Below are 25,640 nucleotides of genomic sequence, written 5' to 3'. Positions count from 1 at the left end.
TCTAATTTAAAAAGTTATTATGCAACACATCATTAAGTACATCAAGTGCTGGACTGAAAAAACATCAACATACCTGACTACCAGGGGCTGCCCTGATAGCTCAGAGGGTGAAGAATCTGCCCGCAGTGTGGGAGACCTGGGTTCAATCCCTGAGTTGGGACGATCCCGTAGAGAAGGGAATGGCTACCCTCTCCAGTATTCTGGCCTGGAGAATTCCATGGACAGAGGAGTCGGGCGGGCGGGCTGCAGTCCATGGGACCGCAGAGTTGGTCATGACTGAGCGACTAACACTTTCACCTGACTACCAGCTAATTAAAAGTTATCTTCTCTTATCAAGGAAAAGCTAAATTCACTGAAAATACTTTTTAAGAAATTTTTCAAGTGTTTTACTTTCACTGGAAAAGTGAGTTTTGAATTTTTTTTAAAAAAAATTTTGGTTACAGTTATGTATTTAAATCAACTGCCAACTGGCATATGTAATTTGATACACTACAATTTATACAAGAATATAACATTAAAAGCTATGCAGCAGATACAAAGTTAAAGGTTAGTAGTTTTTTCATGCAAGCTGCTAGGCTTGAAGGATCTCAGTTCCCCGACCAGGGACTGAACCTGGGTCGCAGCAGTGAAAGCCCGGAGTCCTAACTACTAGGTCACCAGAATTTCCTAATTTAACGCTTGACTTCAAAGTACTTACTTATTCTTAACCCTGAACTGAATTTTATACTTTTTTTATATATGAAGCCCAGATATTCACATAGTACATAATAAATATGCAGTATACCAGCAGTATTAACATTTTCAGTTCAGTTCAGTCACTCGGTCGTGTCCAACTCTATGACCCCATGGACTGCAGCACACCAGTCCACATGTCTGGGCTTCATACATAAAAAAGTATAAACCTTATTTTTAAAATTCAGTTCAGGGTTAAGAATAAGTAAGTACTTTGAAGTCAAGAGTTAAATTAGAAAATTCTGGTGACCCAGTAGTCAGGACTCCGGGCTTTCACTGCTGCGACCCAGGTTCAGTCCCTGGTCGGGGAACTGAGATCCTTCAAGCCTAGCAGCTTGCATGAAAAAACTACTAAACTTTAACTTTGTACCTGCTGCATAGCTTTTAATGTTATACTCTTGTATACACATTAACATTTTATGGAGGGGCAATTAGGAAAAAAGTCTAAAAAGTTGCTTAAGGGATTGATAATAAAAAGAACTTGAGATACACTGTGTTTCAGTAAGGTCTATCAGATGGGACAGTGAGCCGACGATATTCAGGTGGGACGTGGCGTGCAGCACCCACCTCAGCACTGAGCACTGAGTTGTCAGGTGGGCACCACGGCTCACCAACAGCACGGGGCGTTGCGCGTGCGTGGAGAGACTTTGCCTCATACGCATAAGAGGGAGTGAGGCAAGGAAACAAACAAGCACGCTCAAGAACACAACCTCCCTCATGGCCTAGTGGCTAAGAATCTGCCTGCCAATGCAGGGGACATGCGGTTCGATCCCTGGTCCAGAAGGATCCCACATGCCTCAGAGCAACCAAGCCCGTGTACAGCAACTCCTGAGCCAGCATTCAGAACCTCAGACCAAAGGAAGGGAAGCCATCACAATGAGAAGCCCACACACTGCAACTAGAGAGTAGCCCCTGCTTGCCCCAACTGGAGAAAAGCTCTCACAGCAATGAAAACCCAGCGCAGCCAAAAAGAACACTTTCTATAAATAAATAAAAAGTAAAAACAAACAAAGGAAACACAGGACTACATGAACGGTGATCACAGCTGAGGCTTTTATGAGCACCTTGGCCCCATGTCATCCCGCTGCTTGGATGTGGGGTGATCCCTGCTGATGCATTTAATACTGCTCTTAAGAAAGCTCACAAAGATAACAAAAACTGCAGTATTTGAAAGCCTAACTCCAACACCAAAAAAGTAGAGAATCCGAGGATGCAAAAAAGTAGAGAATCAGAGGACAAAGGACAAGTTTTTACACAGAGTAACAAGGTCAGAAGCTTACAAACTTCCAAACCTTTTTTCATTTAAACTTGGTGCCTTAACAGTCTTTGCTGACAGTAACTAAAAATTTGGAGATGCCATAAAGATCACTCCTTCTTCCAGTCTAGACATCTTGTATAAATTGGACTATAAATGGAACACTTTTACTCCAACAAACTGTTCGATATATACGATTCTCATGTATTTCCAAGCTCATGTTACACTAAAAACCAGTGTGAAGACCAGGGAGACGTCACAATTTCACCCATATTTTTTAGCATCTGCAATCTTTCCCAGGTGTCCTGAAAGAGGGAAAAGGTCATGACCTACAGGTCAAGTCAAGGATCATTAGGTGACACTAACAGAAGGTATCTAAATATCCTCTGTAAGTACATATGGTGCAGGATTAAATGTGCCTATTACTTGCAAGGTTATTTTTCATTTCACAAAATGGATTCTGAGCAGCATGAAAATTAGAACTGTCAAAACTAAAAGTACGAAAACTTCTGTTTTTCCATCTTTTCTCAGGTTAAACTGATGTTTTCCATAGATTTGTGAATAAACAAAACTGAAAAAGTAACAAATTAAAGGGGAAAAAATACACACACACACTCAAGTCAACGCAGCCAATCACACACAAAGCCCACTATCTTCTATAAGAAGTGATTTTCACCATAATTTGCCCAGGGACCACATAACTGTTGTAAACACAAAAATGCTGGGAATTTTCCTTGCCCAGAAGTGGTTTTTGAAAAGGATAAATGCATTTTAACATACATAATTTAGTTTGCAACAAACCACAAAAACAGAGGGGAAGAAGTTTGGGGAAAAAAGTGTATACACATGCTGTAATGACCTGCTCTGATGCCAGTGGAACACCATGAGATGTCTGAGGCACTCACAGCGCTCTGCTGTTCAGTCATTCAGTCGTGTCTGACTCTTTCTGACCCCATGGACTGTAGCCCACCACGCTCCTCTGTCCATGGGATTTTTTTCAGCCAAGAATACGGGAGTGGGTTGCCATTTCCTTCTACAGGGGATCTTCCCGACCCAGGGATCGAACCCACGTCTCTTGCATTGGCAGGCGGATTCAAAAGGTTGAAGGTTTGCTTTCTTTTTTCCCACTCAATGGTTGTCTTTATTTTACTGGCAGTTTGACATCCTAGCTCCTTTTGTGTTCTTAACTGCCATGGTGCTCAGCAAATAAAATCTATGTGAGACTAAGCGCCCATGGCTTCTAACTGTGGCTGCAGTCACAGGCCTCAAGAGTGCTTCTCGAAGACTCTGGGGAGGCAGAGGTCTGCTGCCTGCATCAAGCAAGGTTACATGCAATGTCACCAGAACTCCCTGGGATCAATGTGATGATCAATGAAATGAGTCTCCAGATTTCTCTCACAATGGACAGGGCCAAGTTTCTCAGAGAGGAATCAAGTCTGCTCCCCCCTGCCACCAAACAAAGCGGCATGAAAGGCAGGCAGTGGTGCTCGCTAGTGGACACAGAGAGACTGGGTACACCTGCCAATGAACTGACATTAGCATGGCTCTCTGGTGACCAGACTTTACTCAATTATAATGGCAGGGCCACCAGGGACTTTTAATTATTAAAAGGTAAACCATATGCCAGAGTAACAGAAGACAGCACAGTGATCAAGAATGGCAGGAAACGGTAGCTCTTCATCTGTTTCTACTTGACATTTTGATACTCGGAAGACCTTCTCTTGAAGCAGAAAAAACTATATGCAATTAACAATAAACCTGAGGAAACGATACAGCTAAACATGCCTCAGCAACCAAACTCCTATGTAGAAATTTACTCAGGAGATAAATATATATGAAATTTTAGAAGAAGAACTTCTACCAACTTTACTGCTGACTTACTTTGACAATGGCACTTCTTTAGGTCAGTTTCTTTGACCGTTATTAAAAAAAAAAAAAAAAGGCAATCAGAAAAAAAGATTAAAAAAACAAAAAAAGGTAATCATGCTTATTATTAGATAATCAAAATGTAATAAAATATAATATTCTGAGAGCCAAAGTAAATTCAAAAGAAAAACACATATGGCCTCTGTCCTCATACAAAATCAAACAGCAATAACAACTTGGCTAAAACACTGAACATGAAGATCTACAACCACATCATAAGTGGTTACAGTTTATGAATGCAACTTCTAACACATACTCTCCAAACCAAAACAGATATCTATATGTTAAAAAAATTAAGTATTATATTGTCTTGATGCTAAAAAATGTAAGGATTAAAATTATAGTTTTACAGGTTTAGAATATTAAAAATAGAACTTAAAAAAAGATTAACATCGCTTCTCGGCCTTTTGGCTAAGATCAAGTGTAGTATCTGTTCTTATCAGTTTAATATCTGATACGTCCTCTATCCGAGGACAATATATTAAATGGATTTTTGGAATTAGGAGTTGGAATAGGAGCTTGCTCCGTCCACTCCACGCATCGACCTGGTATTGCAGTACTTCCAGGAACGGTGCACCTCCCTTTGGGGGGAATAAACTTTGTAAAAAAAAAAAAAAAAGATTAACATACATAGGCTGTATCATAAGAGTTCCAAGTGGCACAAAAGGTTCCCAGTGGAACTTGTCCGAATGCTGTAGCTTCTACCTTCATAAAGTTTCTTAAATCAGGCTTCTCCTTGGTATAGCCTTGGCCAACATTCAAGTTCAAGTCTTATTTTCACTGCTTTAAAATACACTATAACTTAACCTTTCCACCACGCTCTTCCCCTCTACTCTCTATGCCTTCCAACTTACACACTGCTGCCAGATTAATCCCTTCGAAGTACAGATCCAATCATATCACTCACTTAAAGGCAGGGAGGGGAAGCAGCAGCAGCTTCAGTATTTTCCAGTTAGTTAGCTGACATTCCTTATCCTAGCACTCAGGACACTGTGTCCCAAGCTTCTTCCTTACCCTAGAGTCAAATAGAACTGCACTAGGCCTTGTTTCCCATCATTTCTGGCTTTGCTCTAATGGTCTGCCTTGCTTCCCATCTCTCACCTATTCGTTCAAAGGCTCATGTGACCTCCCAGAAACTCACTAACGTTTTCCCAGATACCCTGAAGAAGCCACACCATCTCCCTCTCTGGAAACGTCAAGGCACTGGCCTTAGCAGCAAGGTGTGAGAGCTGCTGGGCAATGGTCATTGCCCCTGTAGGTCCCTTGACAGCAGGACCTGGATCCTACTTACTCGGTCTTCATGGAGCCTGTCTCTCAACTGGGAGCTCAGATTCTTCTGAGAAATACGTCTAAGGAACTGACTGAGGCTGGAGAGTCATTATATTAAGACACTGGTTTATGGCTTATAGAAACATCATTAGTCTAAAAGTTACATATAAAAGTGTCATAGGCACAACAAATTAAGCTTCAATTTTCCATGTAGATCTTTGCAACCTTTCAAGCAAGAAAAAAAATTAATCTCATGTAGTGGCACAATCTGTTTCAGAGAACAGATTTTTATCCAGTTCATCTCTATATGAAATAGAAAATTTCTGAGAAGAGATTGTATAGAAGGTTAAAAAAAAAAAAAGTGTTACATCAGCTCTCGGGTTGCTGTTAACATGGATGACCAGAACTTCAAGCAGAATTCTAGAAGCGTCAATTGGTGAATGAGTGCGGAAAGCCACTATAAAGGTAGGCATCCTGGCCCTGTGGACAGAACACTGGGAGGCAGGAGCCCTGGGTTCTACACGTGTGACCCAGCACAACTCATTCAACCTGCCTGTCCTCGGCTCCTGCACTTGTCCACCTAAGGAACTGGACCTGATGAACTCCAAGACCCAGTTCCAACACTTTAAAATTCTATAAGCATAATACATATCTTCACTGGACGACTGTTAATGAGAGGTGTGGCAGAGAGCCCTAACTCCCTGCAATATGTAATCTTTCAATTTTGTTAAAAAAAATTTACGTAACTCCACAAATCTTCAACTGAAAAAGGCTCAGATATTTATGGCTATTGCATTTTCAAATAAGTTTCCAAATTAAACATAAATAAATAACCAATAGTGAAAAACTATCTTTGAGGACTAAGAAAAATAAATCTAAGGGGAAAACAAAAATATGTCCCCCCAAATCTCAGACCACTACCAAGTACTGCTAAATAACACTTCAAGAAAAAGTGAATTTTCCAACAGAAATTTAAAATGCCAAAGAGTTATAAGATTGTCAGGTAAACAGTGGAAATAAAGTGGTAAAACGTTTCTTTCAAGCTTTTCTGAATCTCGTCTAACAAAATATACCGATTCAAGATATAGGGATATGAAAAGCAAAAAATTCAGAATTCCTCAGACAAGAAACTAGCATGTTAGGAGTCTATATACCATTCAGCTAGCCTAACTTCCACTCTCTCTCCCTTTTCTCCATTTGCCTTAAAGGCTTCACATAGGTGGCTGTGAGCATAAGTCATGAGTTGAGGTTCTCTCAGTTTCCAGTTAGGACTGTGGGTTGGCCATGGCTTGACGGTGCCAGTAACTAGAGGTTACCGGCACTCAGCTGGAACAAAAGTATACTGTGTGGTGCTGGAAGAGCTCTGAAAAGCATTTTCTTAAAATGCTGGAGGAAAAAAAGGTTTTTCTAGAAAATATGGACAATTAATTGATTTAAGGAACTAAAGAGCCTCTTGATGAAAGTGAAAGAAAGAGGAGAGTGAAAAAGTAGGCTTAAAACTCAACATTCAAAAAACAAAGATCATGGCATCTGGTCCCATCACTTCATGGCAAGAAGATGGAGAAGCAGTGGAAGCAGTGACAGACTTATTTTCTTGGGCTCCAAAATCACTGCAGGTGGCAGTTGCAGCCATGAAAAGAAAAGACGCTTGCTCCTTGGAAGAAAAGCTATGACCAACCTAGACAGCATATTAAAAAGCAGAGACACTACTTTGCCAACAAAGGTCTGTCTAGTCAAAGCTACAGTTTTTCCCAGTAATCATGTATGGATGTGAGAGTTGGACCATAAAGAAAGCTGAGCACCAAAGCACTGATGCTTTTTTGAACTGTGGAAAAAAGCAGAGACACTACTTTGCCAACAAAGGTCTGTCTAGTCAAAGCTACAGTTTTTCCCAGTAATCATGTATGGATGTGAGAGTTGGACCATAAAGAAAGCTGAGCACCGAAGCACTGATGCTTTTGAACTGTGGAGTTGGAGAAGACTCCTAAAAGTCCCTTGAACTGCAAGGAAATCCAACCATTGAATCCTAAAGGAAAATCAGTCCTGAATATTCATTGGAAGGACTGATGCTGAAGCGCCAATACTTCCGCTACCTGATGCAAAGAGCTGACTCATTAGCAAAGACCCTGATGCTGGGAAAGATTGAGGGCAGGAGGAGAAGAGGATGAGATGGTTGGATGGCATCACCGATTCAACGGACAAGGGTTTGGTGATGCACAGGGAAGTCTGGCGTGTTGTAGTCCATGGGGTTGCAAAGAGTTGGACACAACTGAGCAACTGAACTGGACTGAATTGATATGAAGCTCTATCTCCTACTTCCCTGTCATTCCCCCCATCAAGCCAAAAAGTTTTATTACAAATAGGGCTTGGGCTCCTCGTTATGGCATCGCTGACTCTAGACTCAATGGATCTGTCTCACCTTCTGATGCTTTGATTGCATATCCTCCCTTCTTTTCACCAGGAGGCACGTCAAGCAGCTGCATGACTCTATCCAGAAGCCCATGGATTATCTCAAACCCAGGATTCTTGTTGTAATAAACAGCACAGAGATGCCTGTAGTTTCTTGCACCCACATCTGAAAAAATAAAAAAAAAAAAGAAATGGTCACAAGGATACGCTGAGGTCACCTAAGAAGCTGATTTACCCCAACACAAACTTGGGCAAAATCAACAAAAAAGGACACCGATTAGTAAACATACGGAGAACCAATCAACCTCAGAAAGACAAGATGGTTTTTCAACCATCAAGTTTCCTGAAGTGTTTTTACTCGGGGGAGGTATGGAAATCCCTCAAGGCTGGCCCAGGAACAATAGGCTTCATTGTGGTATGAACTGGTAAAGGATTTAGCAACATTTTTCAGAGCCTTAAAACTTAATACTCTTTAAGGCAGAAAACTATCCAAAAGAAATAATCTTAAATACAAAAAAAGGATTCATACAGAAAGCTATTACTTCTACATAAAGCATTAGTTCCAACAGTGAAAATTAGAAACAACCCAAATTAGGAAATGGCTACATAGAGTTACAACACAATCACTCATCAGAATACTATGCAGCTAAAAGGCATCTTTGAAAGTGAAAGTGTTAGTCACTCAGTTGTGTCCAACTCTTTGTGACCCCATAGACTGCAGCCCGCCAAGTTTCTCTGTCCATGGGATTTTCCAGACAAGAATACTGGAATGGGTTGCCATTTCCTTCTCCAAAAAGCATCTTTATGAAGATTCATTATAGTAGAGCTAGAGCAAATACTTAAAATAGTAAATGAAACAAAAAGGAGGCCACGAAGTTCAAAAAAGAAACAAAGCCAAATCACATTGTCCAAAGAGTATATGCAGGTTGGAAAACTATGAAACAAATAAGGGCGTGAAAGTGTTAGTTCTCAGTCCTGCCCCACTCTTTGTGACCCCATGGACTGCAGCCCACCAGGCTCCTCTGTTCATGGGATTTTCCAGGCAAGGATACTGGAGTGGATTGCCATTTCCTTCTCCAGGGGATCTTCCCGACCCAGGGATGGAACCCGGGTCTCTTGTGCTGCAGGCAGATTCTTTACTGACTGAGCTACCAGGGAAGTGACTGTCATCAAAGTCAGGACAGTGACTGTTGCAGGTAAAGGGAAGGTGATAACGACAGAGACGGGTCTTACAAGCAGCTTAGGACACTGGCAACATTTCACTTCTTAACTTGGAGGGTTAAACCAGTGTCTGCTTTATAACCTTTTTAAACTATGTCACATGTACACATCACAATTAAAGTATGAAAAGAAATAGCAATTTATGAAGGATACAACTATGTGAATGTAACCACAAGCCAAAAAATTCCATTCGCAGGAAAAAGTATGTAAAGAAATGTACCTGAATGTTAACAGAGGTAATGTTTGGGTAAGATTAATTTTTTAAGTTTATCTATTTTCCAAGCTTCCTTGATTAGTATATTTTTTTCTACTTTGAAAATCAGAACAAACTTGTGAAATGTGGTATTTTTAAAAGTTATTTATTTGGTTTTGCCAGGTCTTAGTTACAGCATGTGAGATCTAGTTCACTAACCAGGGATGGATTGAACCTGGGCCCCCTGCACTGGAATGTGGAGTCTTAGCCACCAGACCACAAGGGAAGTCCCACAAATGCAATATTTTTAAAAGAACTGCAAAAATGCAAATGACTAGATAACAGACTGGTTCATCCTTACAATGGAATACTACTCAGCAATAAGGTAGTCTTGATAACTTAGATGTATCTCAAGGGTACTAAGATGAATGAAAAGAAGCCAGTTTTATACGGCAATGTAAGTGGACAATGTAAGTCCATTTATGTGACAAGCTGGAAAAGGGAAAACTAAGGCAACAGAAAGGGCTTTCCAGGTGGCATGAGCGGTAAAGAACCTGCCTGCCAATGCAGAAGATTTAAGAGATGCAGGTTTGATCCCTGGGTCAGGAAGACCCCCTAGAGGAGGGCATGGCAACCCACTCCAGTATTCATGCCTGGAGAATCCCATGGACAGAGAAACCTGGAGGGCTACAATCCACAGGGTCGCAAAGAGTTGAACATGAGTGAAGTGACTTGGCATGCACCTACTCGAGGTTACAGAGAACAAGGCAGTGGTCCCCAGGGTGAGATGCGGGGAAATGTGACTACAGTGGGACAACTTGTGGGTCTGGGGCGTGACAGAACTGTTTTGTATCTGTAGTGATGATTAGAAAAATTTAAAACTAATTTATTAATAAAGAAATGCATAGCATACAAAGACAGACTCAAATTCACTGGAGATCATTTAACTTTCTAACAGATAAACACACTTGTGGCCCTTTAATAAATCCTGGAGGAGACTGCTGCTCTACACAAACAATGAACGATGGCTTCATTTTACCTTTTAAATTAGAAAAAGAACAAATTAATGTCTATCTGGGGGAACAAACTGACAATAAAAAGCTGCTTCATATTAGCATGTATTGAGCAAAAGTTCTTCCACAGACTTATTCTCATAGCCATAATCCACACAAAATACACAATGTCTTTTGCCTTCCAGATATCCAAGTAAACAAATGAATATTTCAATACATTGTGTTTTACTACGAAAGTAATATAAAAATGAGTCCATAAATGGTAAAAGGAAAGGAAAACATGAACGAATTATCTATTATGTGCCAGGACTTGGCAGCTATCAGCCTATTTGTCATCTTAATTCTCAAGACAATCGTGTTAGCTAGGTTTTTATTGTACCATAAAATGGACAGGAAAAACTAAAATGGAGAAACAAAACTCAGAAAGGTTTTGCCCAAAGTCAAGCTAACTGCCTGGAGCTAACTGTAATTAATTACACAGCTAATAAGTTACAAAACCAGGACTGGACCAGGACTGCCTAACTCTAAAACCCATACCCTCTCCACTATACAGCAGAAATCTCTAAATCTCTGAAGGATTTAGAAGAAATTTCTAAAGGATTTAGATGAAGATAAAGAAAGTATAAGCGCAAACGTATGTATGAATATAATTAGTGTAGTCAAAGATGTGCATTCTTGAAATGTTTTTGATATATTAAACAGATTTCAAAAGTTTTCAGGTTTAAGACTTTTAGTTAAGCAACTGAAATAAGTTTATTTTTGGAAGTGAGTTAACTAAAGTTTCTAGCCATCATCAGTGTTGTAACTCATGGAAATTATATTCTAAGTTAAACTTTGGACTGAACATACATAGAGAAATAACTCTCCCTGCCATGTAACATTTCTTAGCACCCACTATGTTCAAAGCACTCTACTCTAGGTAACCCTAGAGGGTAGAGGTCAGAGCCAGCATAGGGCCTGCACAGACTAACTGCTCAATGATTATTTTCTGAATAAATAAATAAAGCCTGGAAAGAAAGCAAAGCATACACAGAATTAAACAAGGCCAGGACCAGACAGGGGCCACATTCTAAGTCTGCCCAAGAGCCAGATGATGTTGGAGAGTCAGGACTGTGCCGACATCATTCTCTATCACTTCCACGTGCACAGATAAAGACATTTGCTACCTAAAAGCTATAATCGAAGGTGTCAGAATAAAGATTAATATTACACCCAGGCAGGCATCAAATCTCACTAGTCAACCACATGCATTAATTAAAATGAGGGGAATGACTGCTCTGTTGAACACTGACACATAGACACACAAACACACACACTCCTCTCTCCTCTCCTCCCTCTCTCTCTCCCCACGCCCCACTTCCCCTTGAAGAGAAAAAAATGCAATGAAACAGAACTAACCTATCCCTTTCATATTACGGACTTGCTCCTGGGTATCTCTGCCATGTGGTACCCATTCGTTGGTGTCACATGCTTCCACTTTAACACACAGCTACGTATTGAAACTACGTTGCAGCCCCATTCTTGCCGTGAGAGAAGAGCCCCACGTAATGCCACCATTCAGAGAGCTCAGTACCACAAACTGGAAGCTCTATTTCGGTAACCTTTGCCTTGGAATACTTCTGTCCTGATCTCCACGTTATGCAAAACTTGCCTTTCTGATAAGAGGAACAACATCTGGTTTAAAGACTTAGAATTAAAAAAAAAAAAAACAAAAAACTGATTTTGGTGATGAGAATAATGAAATTAGGATAAAAATATAGGACCAAAAAAATTATACTCCACTCAAGAAAGGTTTCAGGATGTTTGCAGCATATACATATACAGTAATAAGCTGTTTATTTTTTAACTCAATGTCGCAGTATTTTTAGGAAAGGCCACTGATTTCAGGGCTTTATACTTAGCCCACCATAAGAACTAGATCAAACGCTGACGAGGTGTGCTCTCGCAGCCCCCACCACTGATGGGCTGTTTTTTCACACCTCTTCCAGGTGCTACCAGTCCCTCTAGACCTGCTTCATCACATCCTGCTAAAATACTTCCTCTGAATTAGCTGGATTGAATTGAAAGAGAAAATAACCACATACTCACTTCCACCCAGAAATGTCTTGGAGAAACTGCTAGGTTTAGTAAAAATTTCCACTTCCGAGGATTTTGCACTGAGGGACAATATTACATCACAGGAAGTTCACTGCCTGCCTGCCATAAAATAAGAACTATTTAAATTTCATGCCAAAACTAGGGTTTGTTGGAAATGCTCAGTTCTTTATAACTCAGTTAACAGACCTCTTGTGTCATGCCATCAAACAATTCTGCTTTTTAAAGGGGCCTGCCAAGTATGTCAGCCTAAATTACCAGTGTCTTTCCCAGACTTCAAAGTACTGCCTGGAGAGGCTGATCTAAACCACCCAGAGGAGGGGTAGCTGCTACAATTCTGGAAGCTGCAAGAACATGCCAGATGATTTTATAAAGGAAGAAAAAAAGGGAAAAAGTGATACACGAAGTCCCTTAGTAAGTGACTACTGCATACAATTCAAATTTTAGAACAGGCTTCTGCTTAGTGTAGACTCTCTTTCACCCGAGGACGAATGATTAAAAACAAATTAGGGGTGTTAGGTTAAGTTATCATAAATGGCACAGAATGGAAAAGGACAGAGTCTCCAGGTCAATCTTTCCATTTCTCTTCCCACGTTCAGAGAGAAGCCCAAATGAAGATACTAGGAGAAAGCCTACTGGGAAACCAACAAAGCTCCCAGGACAACTGGTGGCTGATACTGAGCTTGAGAATAACTGTCTGGCCACGCTCAGAACATAAAACAAATCATCTTGATCTTAGTTTATTCCATCCAACAAATTTCTTTAATATTGGTGGTACCCATGAGATGATAGCTTATATTGCAAATTTTACTTACCTTCAGAAGAAATTCAGAGTAGGCCTAATGATTCACAGAAGCTACAAGAATCTCATTAAGACATACACCATTAAAAATTATATCCAATGTGGGAGAACAGGAACTTTTACGCACTTTTGATAGGACTGCAAATTTGTGTTAAAAAAAAATTCTTTTTAGTAGAGAATTTGACAATAGTCAAATATGACAATTTGACAAATAGCAAACATTTAATGTGCATACCTATGGACTGACCAACTTCAAAAAATACATATAAGGGTACTAGGATGCTCATTACAATAGATGTATTTAGCAAAAACCTGGTAACAATCTAAAGTCATCACAACAGTCTGAGTAAATAAATTACAGTATATCCACACAATGGAACGCTATGCAGCCATTAAAAACAATGAGATAGGGGGACTTCCCTGTTGGTCCAGTGGTTAAGACTCCACCTTCTAATGCAGCGGGGTATGAGTTCACTCTCTGGTCGGGGAATTAAGATCCCACATGCCAAAGCCAAAAAATAAAGAAAACACACACACACACACACACACACACAACTAGCAATGAGGCAGACAGAATGCATTCATAGGGCAAAAGTAAAGAACAAGACAGAAAAAGCATAATTCTATTTGTGTGAACACTAAGAAGTACTTGGATCTGTGGCTACACACAAAAATGTAAAACACACAGTAAAATATGCATAGAATGTCTGGCAACTAATTAAAGGAGTAGGATTTGGGAAAAGGTGGATACGTGGTTTCATTTTTTAATGTGAAAATAGAATTACTCTTAAAAGTATGTATTTGGGAAAGTTCTTAAAGATATTACAAATACATTTTCAATTTTAAAAACAAACATAATAAAACCTAAGAACAATTTTCCTTAAAGCACTTCTATATTACAGAACTGAAGTAGAGACTTATCTTTTTCAAATAATGCTGAAGGCCAAGAAACAAATGTGAGGAAAAAACTATGACCTTCTCCATGCATGAAGGAAAAAGTTACATCCTTGTGGGTTGGCCTTTATTTCATTAACATGAACCTGGAATGGATTTTTATCTATTAAAAAAATACAACATTCAACGCATGACAGAGCACATTATAGTCACGTTAGGCGATCTTAACTGTGTTGAGCCAAATGTACTAAAATAACTTTCTATATTAAAAATGATGTTATTTACACAGTTAAGATGCCATCACACATGTGAATGATGCTACTTCAAATATTGTTAAGGTCAATGTACCCTACACCCATACTTTTTGAATTATTAATTGGAAATTCTACATGCCAAAAATATAAAGTAGTAAAATTAAATTAATCCAGACTGATGACATAAGCTCTCTTCAGAGAGCCACATTCCACATGTGGACACTAGATAATCTCTTAATATTTAATGACTGCAGAATTAATGAACAATTTCTCAGAGCTGAAGTATTTTACAAGCTCATAATGAAAATGCTTTCATTGAGCTTTTTATCAAGTAAAGAATTATAGAAAAAACTACAAAGATTGGGCCCCTTTATTTCAGTAGGTTATAATATAGAACAGATACATGAAGGGTGCAAACCAACAGCAAACAGAAGGACCGAACCAAATCATAGGAGAACAGTGAATCAGCTATGCTCCAGGAGCCATGGTGGTACAGGGAGCAGAACAGACAAGAATCTTAAATATATTAAAGATTAAAAAAAATCACCTTCCAAAGTTTAAAAAAAAATTTCTGGATTTCCACATCCAAACTAAGCAGGGTAAGATGTAGAGCATTCTCTGACTTAGAAAAGCCGCAGGGAGAATGAGAAGGTTTAGGTACTATTTAAGCAGCAGTTTTGCAGGGCAGAGAAATGCAGTCCTACCACGACTAAAGCAATGCTCTGCAGAGGGAGGAATGGTCTGAGCAAGAAGTGAAAGTTTGGAGCAAGTGTCCTTGCTGAGGCCAGTGAGGTAACTGGACCCTTCCTCAGGTCAAGGGCCTTTAACCCATTTCTCCTACTGGAATAAATAGTAGACCCCCAAATTCTTCCCTAGTGGCTCAGACAGTAAAGAATCTGTCTGCATTACAGGAAACCTCGGCTGGGAAGATCCCCTGGAGGAGAGCAAGGCTGCCCACTCCAGTACTCCTGCCTGGAAAATCCCCATGGAGCCTGGCGGGCTACAGTCCATGGGGTCACAAAGATTTGGACACAACTGAGCGACTTCACTTTCACTTTCACGCACTGGAGAAGGAAATGGCAACCCACTCCAGTGTTCTTGCCTGGAGAATCCCAGGGGCGGGTGAGCCTGGTGGGCTGCCGTCTATGGGGTTGCACAGAGTCCGACACGGCTGAAGTGACTTAGTAGCAGCAGAATGACTAAGCACACAGCACAAATTCTTTAAACTAAGGCACAATATGATTATCACTGATAGATGTCAACAGACAACTGGATGATGACATTATGCTAAACGTATTTATTTAAATATAAATGTTTCATTTAAAAAATATTTTAATGTATTTATTGATTTGGCTGTGCCAGGTCTTAGGTGCAGCATGCGAACTCTTTAGTTGCAGCACATGGGATCTAGTTCCCTGACTAGGGATCAAACCCGGGCCCCCGGCATTGGGGGCATGAAGTCTTAGCCACTGGACCACCAGGGAAGCCCATACCATGCTAAATGTAAATCACCCTATATACTTGCTCTACAAAGTCAAACTATGTCTTCCTTCTATCATTCCTTTTAAACCTAGGCTCAACCCTTGTTCTCTACCATTATTGTGAGCTTCGAGGCATCCAGGCAGCTTCAAGGAACACTGTGGAATAAACTATGACAAGCAGAATTCAATCTGCACTTAATAAAAGGCCAGAGTGTGGGACTTGGCAAAATATATTTGCATTTGTGGGCACAAAGGTTAGCAATCCCACTCCACAACTGCTCCCCTGAAGTAATCTTTTACTATTTTGTTTGCAGTTTCTCCTCCACACTGAAAAGACAAATGTAACAACTGAAAAAGACCAGTTAGTCACATGGCAGTCTGATCTGATGGCTTCAGTTCAGTCTCTACTGGACTTCATTGTTATAATAAAGCTGAAAATTTACTCCAAAGCAGAGTCTGCATTTAACTTCTCTTTCAGAGACCCACATCACTCTGCCCAATAAAAAGGATAAATCAGCTTAGTCCCTAGAGTCAGAACTAAGTTTTTTTTAAATGTTGCTGCAACTTCAGATCAGGAGTGTGTCTGACTTAGAGTGGAAACCCTCACACTTGAGGAGGGTGCCCAAGTCTCTCACTGGGCAGGCTGCCAGCCTCATGTCATGGCCAGTGAGAAAGTCCACAATGGCATACGAAACTGTCTGATGAGGTCAAACAGGGACTGAGGGACTTTCATCCACTCTTACAGGAACACAGGTCAGATAGAATTTGTGGGAGTCATATTGAATTCAGTATAGACTCCCTTTCCATTTATGGAAAGCATATCTTGAAAGATATGCTTGGCTACACAAAACTGAAAGGATGCTGAGAGTGCTGGGTTTCCCCTAAAGTCACAAAACCAATTAGTGGCAGTTGTCACTCCCTTCTCTGTGTGATCAGCGTGTCTTACACACTCCCTTGCAGCACCATCTGTAAAAACTGTTCTCACTGGTCTGTCTCAAGGCTGGCTACCTTTCTGTCATTCCAAGCATGTCCCTGGTGAAGAAAAGGAACTTAAAAATACATTCTAGCAGTAAAACGAATGAGAATGTCCTGACCACTCTTCCCACACACCTTCACCTTTTTTCAACCAATAGTCTGAGTACTGCCCTCACCAGTGAAAATCTGGGACATTTTCATAGTTAACTGGAAGACTGCTCTACCATTTTATCTTTCATGATCTAGATTTTTTTCTCTTCAAAACTGTTTCATTATTTAGGAGGAAATGGCTAATGTAAATCCAAAAGAGAAGATTCCTGGTTTGAGACACAGTAAAAACATATGCCTAATTCATTGAAAAGAAGTGGGTGATAAACTGCTCAAAAAACAACCTTCTTTTTTTTTTTTTTCCTGGGCTGATTAATTTATTTTATTTTATTTTAATTTTTTAAAAACAACCTTCTTAAATTCCCACAGTGTTTGGGTTTTCTTTTCCTTAAATAAAAAAAAAGCACAACAGAAGAAAAACCAAGTCAAAAGTTAGAATAAAAATTAGTCCCACTTGTCTTAGCAAGGTGGTATTAACCCTTTAATGACCAGCCAATTTTTAACTCATTCTCAAAATTTCCAGAGACCTCAAGATGCTAGGTATCTGGCCTTAGGGACTGCTAATACCCTGACAGAGCACATACTAAACAGTGCTTATTACGTGGCTGCAACTTTCTAAAATACATTTAACTTTTACAACAAATCTCATGAAAAAAGTGCTATTGTTGTCCTCACTGTACAGATAAGGAAACTGAGGCACTGAAAAATTAAATTGTCTAAAGTTAAGCAGCTGGTAAGAGATGACAGAGAGTGAGACTGGTTGGATGGCATCACTGACTCAATGGACATGAGTTTGAGCAAACTCCAGAAAATAGTGAAGGACAGGGAAGCCTGGCATGCTGCAGTCCATGGGGTTACAGGGAGTTGGATACAACTTAGCAGCAGAACAACAACAAATGGCAGAACCAGGGCTCAAATGAGGGCTGCAGAGTAGCTCCTGGACCTGCGGAGCCAGGCGGCCTCTCCTGCAGAGTCCTCCCTGCACAGCAGATGACAGACAGGGAGGCCACAGGTCCACAATGAGAATAATCCACCAGAAAAGCTTCTTCTGCTATGAAACAGGATCCAGGCCTACGTAAACAGGAAACACACTCCACATAAATTAAAGCAAACCTATGTTTTCAAGATGGTAGACCTACTGAACACACGTACCTCTTCTTATTCCTTGAATGCCATTGGTATGACAGAAAATTTTAAGGAGAAAGAATAAACCATAATGGTGCAAGACAGAAGACCAAAGTGTATCAGTTAAAAAACGGATTGATGTGGAAAACAAAGCAGAATGATCACAACTAAACACAGTTGTAAGAGAGGTCTGCTGCAGAGAGAACTACTCTTTCTGAGGAAACAAAAGTGCAACAGAAATACAAATCTTCAAGTTAAAAAGTACGCATATGGATGGGGTTTTTGAATCATCACCAGGGTGATTTGTTCAATGACGGCCTATGGGACTCATACTTAAGAACAGCTCTCTTTCAACCTCTCCATGCATGGGCCTTGGGGCCTTCCCAAGAAACACAGAGAGAAAGAAACCCAAAAAGGCACCCTACCCGGCACTGCAGTGGAGCGAAATGCTCCACGCCTATGGCAAAGCCTCCCCGTTGCAACTGTGGGGCCGCAGGTGGCTTCTCACTCACACCCTCCAGGCTCCAAGCTGCCCGCCTGGGAGCAGGAAGCCCGGCAGGGAGCCTCTGCTACTAGGGAAGAGGCCTGGTGCTGAAACAGTATTACAGAACCTTTGAGGAAACCTCAAGTAATTAACCTAACCCGAATATTTAGAAATATGAATGGATCATCAAGGATGAAAACAACATAAAACTCAAAGAACTAGTATGATAGATAACAAGTCAAAGTTAACAGAAAAAACTGACATTGGGATAATAACAAATTCTCAGTTATCTGTACCAAGGGATGGTTAGAGGCAATAAGAACCCTCAAAACTATTTGCAGCTGGCACTGAAGATGTCTTTTCTGTTACAGCAGATTTATCACACAAAGAAAATTCTACAGGGACGGATATGAAAATGAACTTTTATTCTCTAAGGATATGAGCACTGAGACCAAAATCCTGGCCCGAGCCCTAAGTTCCTCATTTTAAGTGACTCTGAGCAAATTACCAGTTTTTTGTCTTAATTTTCCAGCATATTAAATGGGGACAATATTTTGTCTCATTTGCCTCAGAGATGTTTTAACAATCAAAAAAGAAAAAGTACCTTAAAAAAAAATTTTTTTTTTGAAAAGCACCATACAAATGCCTGGTGACACTGTTAAAGAAAACAGGCTACATACTGGGGAGCAGATGGAATCCAGCCTTTAGCTGGAAGGTCTGCGATGGACAGTCCGCCACAGACAGTCAAGGTGGTTGTACCTCTGTACTATCTATTTCCTAACACGGGCTGGTTTACAGTCAGCGGTTCTTGACTACTTTCTGGTAGTTAGAATGATGCCATATTGTCCTCTTCAGGAGAAACTGAGGAAAAGGCCTCTTCTTTTGTGAACTGATTCAAAGGAACACACTGTGAATTTTGCAGAATCTGCAGTAGACTGAATAAATACTGTTGGGACTTCAACGGTTAAATCCAGGGACTCAAAAGAAACACTGGCAGTAATTTAGTCCTTTGAGGGCACTGCTCACCAAGAGATGCCATACACACAGCTCCAAGCAGTCAAGTCAAACTGATACAAAGTTGAAGACATGGAGAAGTCTGAATGAGACTGGCTTTCTGGGCAATCAGGTTTAAGTACTTACTACATACTTATTTATTAAATAACCACTATATTCCAAATACTAGATGAAGCAACCTGCTGTACTAACAAGTTCAGACCATACTCAAAAGAAGCAAAAACTGGTAAAACAGATTTATAATCACTGGACAACAGTGATAGGAACAATAACTGCAGAATGGTAAGATATAAAGTATGTCAAAATGAAAAAAAAAAAAAAAAAGTATGTCAAAATGATACACGTATAAATCACAACATAAGGAAAAAAGAAGTACTCCGTAGTGCTTTTCAGGTTGAGGTTTTAATAGGGCTCTTCATAAATATTATTAAACTCAGTTAAAATTTGTTTTCTATTAAAAATAAGAGATACTACAGTCAAGTATCTGGCCCTTGTTTGGACTGATTCACACAAATCAGTCATGAAAATTAAATTTATGAAACAACTGGAAAAATTCAAACACTAGTTAGATATTTAATGATAAAATATAGTAACGGAGTTAGGTTATTAAAAAAAAAAGCCAAACCAGTGATACTCCTTATCTTTCAGAAACAGAAACTAAAGTGTTTGTTGCTGAAATGACATGGTGTCTAGGATTTACACTACTCTAATATGCAGCAGTGGGTTGGAGTAGACATGAAGGAACCCTGGCCACGTGTGTGTTGATAACTGTTGAAGCTGGGTGCTGGAATCACAGGGGAAAAAAAAAAATCACATTATTTTCTCTACTTTTATATATAGTCGAAATTTTCATAATAAAAAAATGCTTTAAATATACAAATCAAAGGTGACTCATTCTTACCTCTGCTAGAATCTTTTATTACAATGTCAGAGATTTCAAACAGCTTCAGAGGAAGTGGCATCTTCCGATTGGCAGCTATGGTCTTGAGGAGGCCAGGAAGAAGGGTCGTGCGTGCCACCTGCAGGAGAAGATGGGAAACTGCACTGACCAAATAGGAATCAAATGTTTAGTTTAAGACTTTGTGGTCTCACAGGAAGATACTTTTGGAAAATGCAATGCCTAAATATCCCAGTCATTTTTAATTTTTAATTTAAGGACTTCATGTTCTGCTTCATTTCACAAAGTAATTGAAGGAGATTACAAGAAATACAAATATTTTATATAGATTAAACATGAATTAAACCAAATTTTTAAAAACTAGGACCGAGGAAAATGTAAATGCAATAAAAAATACCTGGACAATGAGGAAAACAGGACACAAATACGTAGGCACTACAAAAAACCATGAAGCTGCCATGAGCTGCATATGACCACAGTTTTCAGCTTAGTAGCCAAAACAAATAGGAAAACGTGCATAGTTATTTCATTCTTGATGAAGAAATACAAACACACATCCTGATTTTTTTTTTTTTAAAAAAGGAAAAACTTCCCTGCTTTTGGCTGTGATATAAATTTCTCCTTCTAAGCTGTATGAGATGCTAGTTTCCAACACATCGTGTTACCAGAAGGGTTTTATGAGTGGTGGTATTACATCTGCAGTTAGCCTTCAACACCATTACCTTGTGTCTAAGCTCTGCCTGAGCTTCTGAAGCTTCTGAGCTTCTACTTACCACTTTATTATGATCTATTATTCTCCCTACAAAGTGATCCTTTAGGACCTGAATCAGATCATGGAACTCTCCTGCTCAAAAACCTGCAACAGGCGTCTATCAGATTTTGAATAAAATCCATGCCCTACGTGGGGCTTTATGTGAGTCTGGCCTCAGCTCCCTCTCCAGCCCCAGTACCTGCAGCTGCCCCTGGCTCACTGCACGTGCTCCAGGCACACTTGCTCCACACCCCAACCCAACCTCCACACTGGCTCTTTCCTCTGACTCACATGTTCTTCCTATAGATCGTACATAGCTATCTTATTTCCTTCAGATCTCTGCTCAAAGGTCTACATGGTTCTACATGGGCTTGCCCTGCCCATTCTGGCTAAAACAAGCAGCCCCTCCCAGATCCCGCACAAGTAACAGTAAGCCTTTAAAAGGACCTGCTAGATTGTGCAGAGCAGAGAACACCCTTCCTACCACAGTCATTCCACCAGCAAGGTGCTATCAACCTTCAACTTTGTGCTTCCTGGAATATGTGGCACTTTCCCAACCAGAGAGAAAAGTGCCCAAACTGTTCACAGAACAAAACCACAATGTCAAAAACAAGTTTAACTTATTGCAATCAAAACAAGCTACTTTTGCAGATAACTTCTCTTAGAATTTTTTTATTCATTTTATTCTATAGATAAGATTTATTTACTTCAAAACTCACAGCAATACAAAAAATTAAACTAGAATCAGATCAAGCTCCTAGATATAATTCTAATTTACTGAAACTACAGGGGACCACCAGAATATAGTCAGCAAAACCCTAAATGTGAGAACTCCACAGGGTAAGTGACCCAGTTTCTTCCACAAAGTGAAAGGGGACAGAGACAGAGGAAGAGATGAATGGATGGAGGGACAACCTGGGGATTAAGAGAGACTAAGAAGCACATCAATCAACATCACATTGAAGTATGAACTTCATTTGAATCCCAAATCAAACAAACAATTAAAATGAGAGGGAGGGGACATATGTATATCTATGGCTGACTCATGTGGAGGTTTGACAGAAAACAACAAAATTCTGTAAAGCAATTATCTTTTAATTAAAAAATGAAAAAAATTTTAAAAATCTTGAGAAAATTTGAACAATAATTAGATATTTAAGGGTATTAGGAATACTATTGTTAATTTAAGGGGATATAGTAATATTCTGTAATTGTCTTTACAATTATAGTTAAATTTCACATACTTCAGTAAATAACACTTCTCTTATTTCATCCATTTTCTAATATATCTACTACCAAAAAATAGCCCAAAGTTAAGAATTAAGCAAAAGAAAGAATAAGCTTAGACAATAAACTGACAGAAGACCATGAACAACATACATTTATTTTAACCATAAATAAATATAAACTTGTTAGCCACATTAGTAATGGTAGGACATAGCTATTCGTAAAGCGAGGGTAAAATACAGAATCTGCCAAATCTAAAACAGATTCTCATCTCTCCTGTATTTAACGCAGAAATATTGATTCTTTGCATGCTGAAGTACAGCTATTTATAGTGACATTTAATGTGCTTCTGATTTATTTTCTTTCCACTTATATAAAATAGGCAGGATGTAAACCCTAAAGAACATAACATTATCACACTGTAAGGTATCTATCAAGCTTAATAAGTGAACCTAGAAGGAAAAAAAAAAACACTTGGAAAAAAACTCAAAAATCCATTAAGATTTACTGAAAAATTTCCACCCATTTATAATGAGTGAATCAACACCTGTTCCATTCTATCCAAATGAATTTGAGTACCTCTTATTAAAAAGAACACCTACAACATCTTAGAAAAGCCAGTGGGCCTCAGAAAACAAAATATAAAAACTCATTACTACAATCCTTCTAAACTAGCATAAGGATTCTTCAAAGTTCTAACACTGAATACAGAGACAGAACTCAAGTTCTTGATGCATATTATTACAAATTAGTTATTTAGTTTAGCTCTAATCTGCCACATTTAGTTGTTCTTCAGTTTCTCAGTCGTGTCAGACTCCCTCTGACCCCATGGACTGCAGCGCACCAGGCTTCCCTGTTCTATTTGTAGGTAGTCCTATTAGTTAAATCTAACTTAAAAAAAAAAATCTAAATTTTAACATTTTTAGAACTTTTAGAATGTCAAGAACTAATTCAGCTACTACTTTTAAAAGTGAAAATCAAGATCCAAAGAAACTCACAAATCATAGAATTCAGATGAAATTTTCTTAAAGCATTTCCTTCCAATTCTAAAATCCCCTTTGATACTAGAATGAATCTAATAGACATGATCCTCTCTAAAGGCTCCTCTGTCCACGGGATTCTCCAGGCAAGAAAACTGGAGTGGGTTGCTGTGCCCTCCTCTGGGGGATCTTCCCAACCCAGGGGTCGAACTCATGTCTCCTGCACTGGCAGGTGGCTTCTTTACTGCTGAGCCATGGGGGAAGCCCAAACAAACCACAGATATGCATACGCAAGAAAAAAGAGTGAGCTTGTTAAAGTATGAAAGATAAGACAACTCAAACTTACTAATAAGACATTGTAACTTTGAAATGCTCTCCTTTTGTAGTTTGTGCACTAATCTATAATGTATATCACTTAACATTTACTTCTAAAGGAATATCACTCTCATTTAAATATGTATCATAACCTTGACATGAAACTGCCAATACACTAGACAATCACAGCGAAAGGCACTGTCAGCAGAGTCTAGAACTGGCATGATGACTCATTTCAAAGTGAAAGACTTAATGGAGGCTCTGGGAACAGGTGCCGATTCACTCATAAATGGGTGGAAGAGAGGTGAAACCTGAAAATATTTTTTAAAAAAATCAACTGTGAAATGGAAACTTGAGATAAGAATGGCTGGGCTAGTTAGCACTAAGCAAGTAAGAACCACCTATACAGCTAATCAAGAAAAGATTATAAAATGCCCTAAGAAGTTTTGTCAGCAAAGTATCTAAGAACCCAACATAAACTTACCCAAGAAGAGATTCTAAAGAAGCTCTAAAATTCTGCCCCCTGAGATAAAACTGACGAGACTTCAAAACTCATGTACTGCCTCTCAGTTTTTACCCATTTTCTTATCTACTTAAAACCCTTACCTGGAATTCGGCTGTTTTAGGATTACTTATGTGGATGGCCTTGGTTGCAGAGATATCCATACCCAGTTTGTCAGCAATATCTTCTTGGGAGCACTAAGGAATACATGAAAATAGATCAATATGGAAACACAATGACTAAATCTTATTTAATGCTGTAACAACTTGTAATGGTCTCATGGCGATGCAGATGATATAAATCAGTAAACTAAGAATAAGCATGTATCAATTACATTCAGGTCCACAGCAGATGCAATTCAACATTAATAGTTCTCTTACCAAGAGTTCTAACCATGGTGCAGAGCTAAAGCACATTTTTCACGTGGAGTTGGTGGTATAGCCTGTACTGGGCCCTCCTACATTGACCTTACCAGTCCAATCTCCGACAATTCCCTTCTCAATCCCTGAACTGTTTACTTTTCCATACCTTTACCCGAAATGCCTTCCTGCCCAACTTGTCGCCACACCTCCCACCAAGATTCTGCTCAAAAGACATCTCTCCCACAAAAATATCCCTAATGACTCCAGGAAGAAATTCTCTCTCCCTCCTTGGTGTTCACACAGCTTTCTGTTTTGACTACTATTGTAACCTCCGCAAAATCCACATTGACTGTGGCAGAACAGTGGGTGGAACTGAGAGAAGAATTCAAGTGGCCTGAGTTATGTCATTTAACTTCTGTGCATACGTGTTTGATGAAGCTCTGGGTCATGAACAAACTCCTAAGCACTCACCTACCAAAACCCACTCACTCACCACCCACTCTTAAAAACCAGGATGGTAGGCAGAATTATAAAAATAAAACTCAATGACTAGGAGATACAGCAAGTCAAATAAATGTAATGAGATAAAGAAATAGAATGCTTGGCACAAAGTAAGTGATCAAAAGATATTAATGATGATTGGTGGTGGTGGTTTAGTCACTAAGTTGTGTCCAACTCTTGAGACCCCGTGGACTGCAGCCTGCCAGGCTCCTCTGTCCAAGGGGGTTCTCTAGCCAAGAATACTGAAGTGGGTTGCCATTTCCTTCTCCAGGGGATCTTCCCGACCCAGTAATCAAACCCAGGTCTCTTGCACTGCAGGCAGATTCTTTACCATTGGAACTATCAGGGAAGCCCATTAATGATGGTAATAAGTCACTATTAAGAATAAACAATTAATACAGAGTGAAGTAAGCCAGAAAGATAAAGACCAATACAGTATATTAATGCATATATATATGGAATTTAAAAAGATGGTAACGATAACCCTATATGCAAAACAGGAAAAGAGACACAGATGTACAGAACAGACTTTTAGATTCTGTGGGAGAAGGCGAGGGTGGGATGTTCTGAGAGAATAGCATTGAAACAAGTATACTATCAAGGGTGAAACAGATCACCAGCCCAGGTTGGATGCATGAGACAAGTGCTCAGGGCTGGTGCTCTGGGAAGACCCAGAGGGATGGGATGGAGAGGGAGGTGGGAGGGGGGATCGGGATGGGGAACACATGTAAATTCATGGCTGATTCATGTCAATGTATGGCAAAAACCACTACAATGTTGTAAGGTAATTAGCCTGCAACTAATAAAAATAAATGGGGAAAAAAATAAATAAAATTCACACCCCCCCCAAAAAAA

At 39.6% G+C, this 25,640-nt stretch overlaps 1 protein-coding gene and 1 non-coding gene across 3 annotated transcripts in view; one reads left to right on the top strand and one right to left on the bottom strand.

The window, feature by feature from the left end:
* FARSB (phenylalanyl-tRNA synthetase subunit beta) overlaps positions 1-25,640 on the bottom strand; it is a 68,355-nt gene that overhangs the window by 15,223 nt on the left and 27,492 nt on the right. For both annotated transcript variants that reach the window (XM_043445037.1, XM_043445038.1), the window contains 3 exons: positions 24,027-24,119; positions 20,151-20,268; positions 7,602-7,757 (listed from right to left, as the gene is read on the bottom strand). In XM_043445037.1, the coding sequence (XP_043300972.1) occupies positions 7,602-7,757; positions 20,151-20,268; positions 24,027-24,119 (367 nt within the window). The remainder of the gene's footprint in view (positions 1-7,601; positions 7,758-20,150; positions 20,269-24,026; positions 24,120-25,640) is intronic.
* LOC122426982 lies at positions 4,305-4,495 on the top strand. The gene has a single exon (XR_006265326.1). It is a non-coding gene; the product is annotated as a U2 spliceosomal RNA (small nuclear RNA).

The sequence above is a fragment of the Cervus canadensis genome, chromosome 24 (genome assembly GCF_019320065.1).
Source record: "Cervus canadensis isolate Bull #8, Minnesota chromosome 24, ASM1932006v1, whole genome shotgun sequence".
Lineage (NCBI taxonomy): Eukaryota > Metazoa > Chordata > Mammalia > Artiodactyla > Cervidae > Cervus > Cervus canadensis.
The sequence above is the reverse complement of the archived record's forward strand: the minus strand, read 5'-3'. Positions and strand labels throughout refer to the sequence as shown.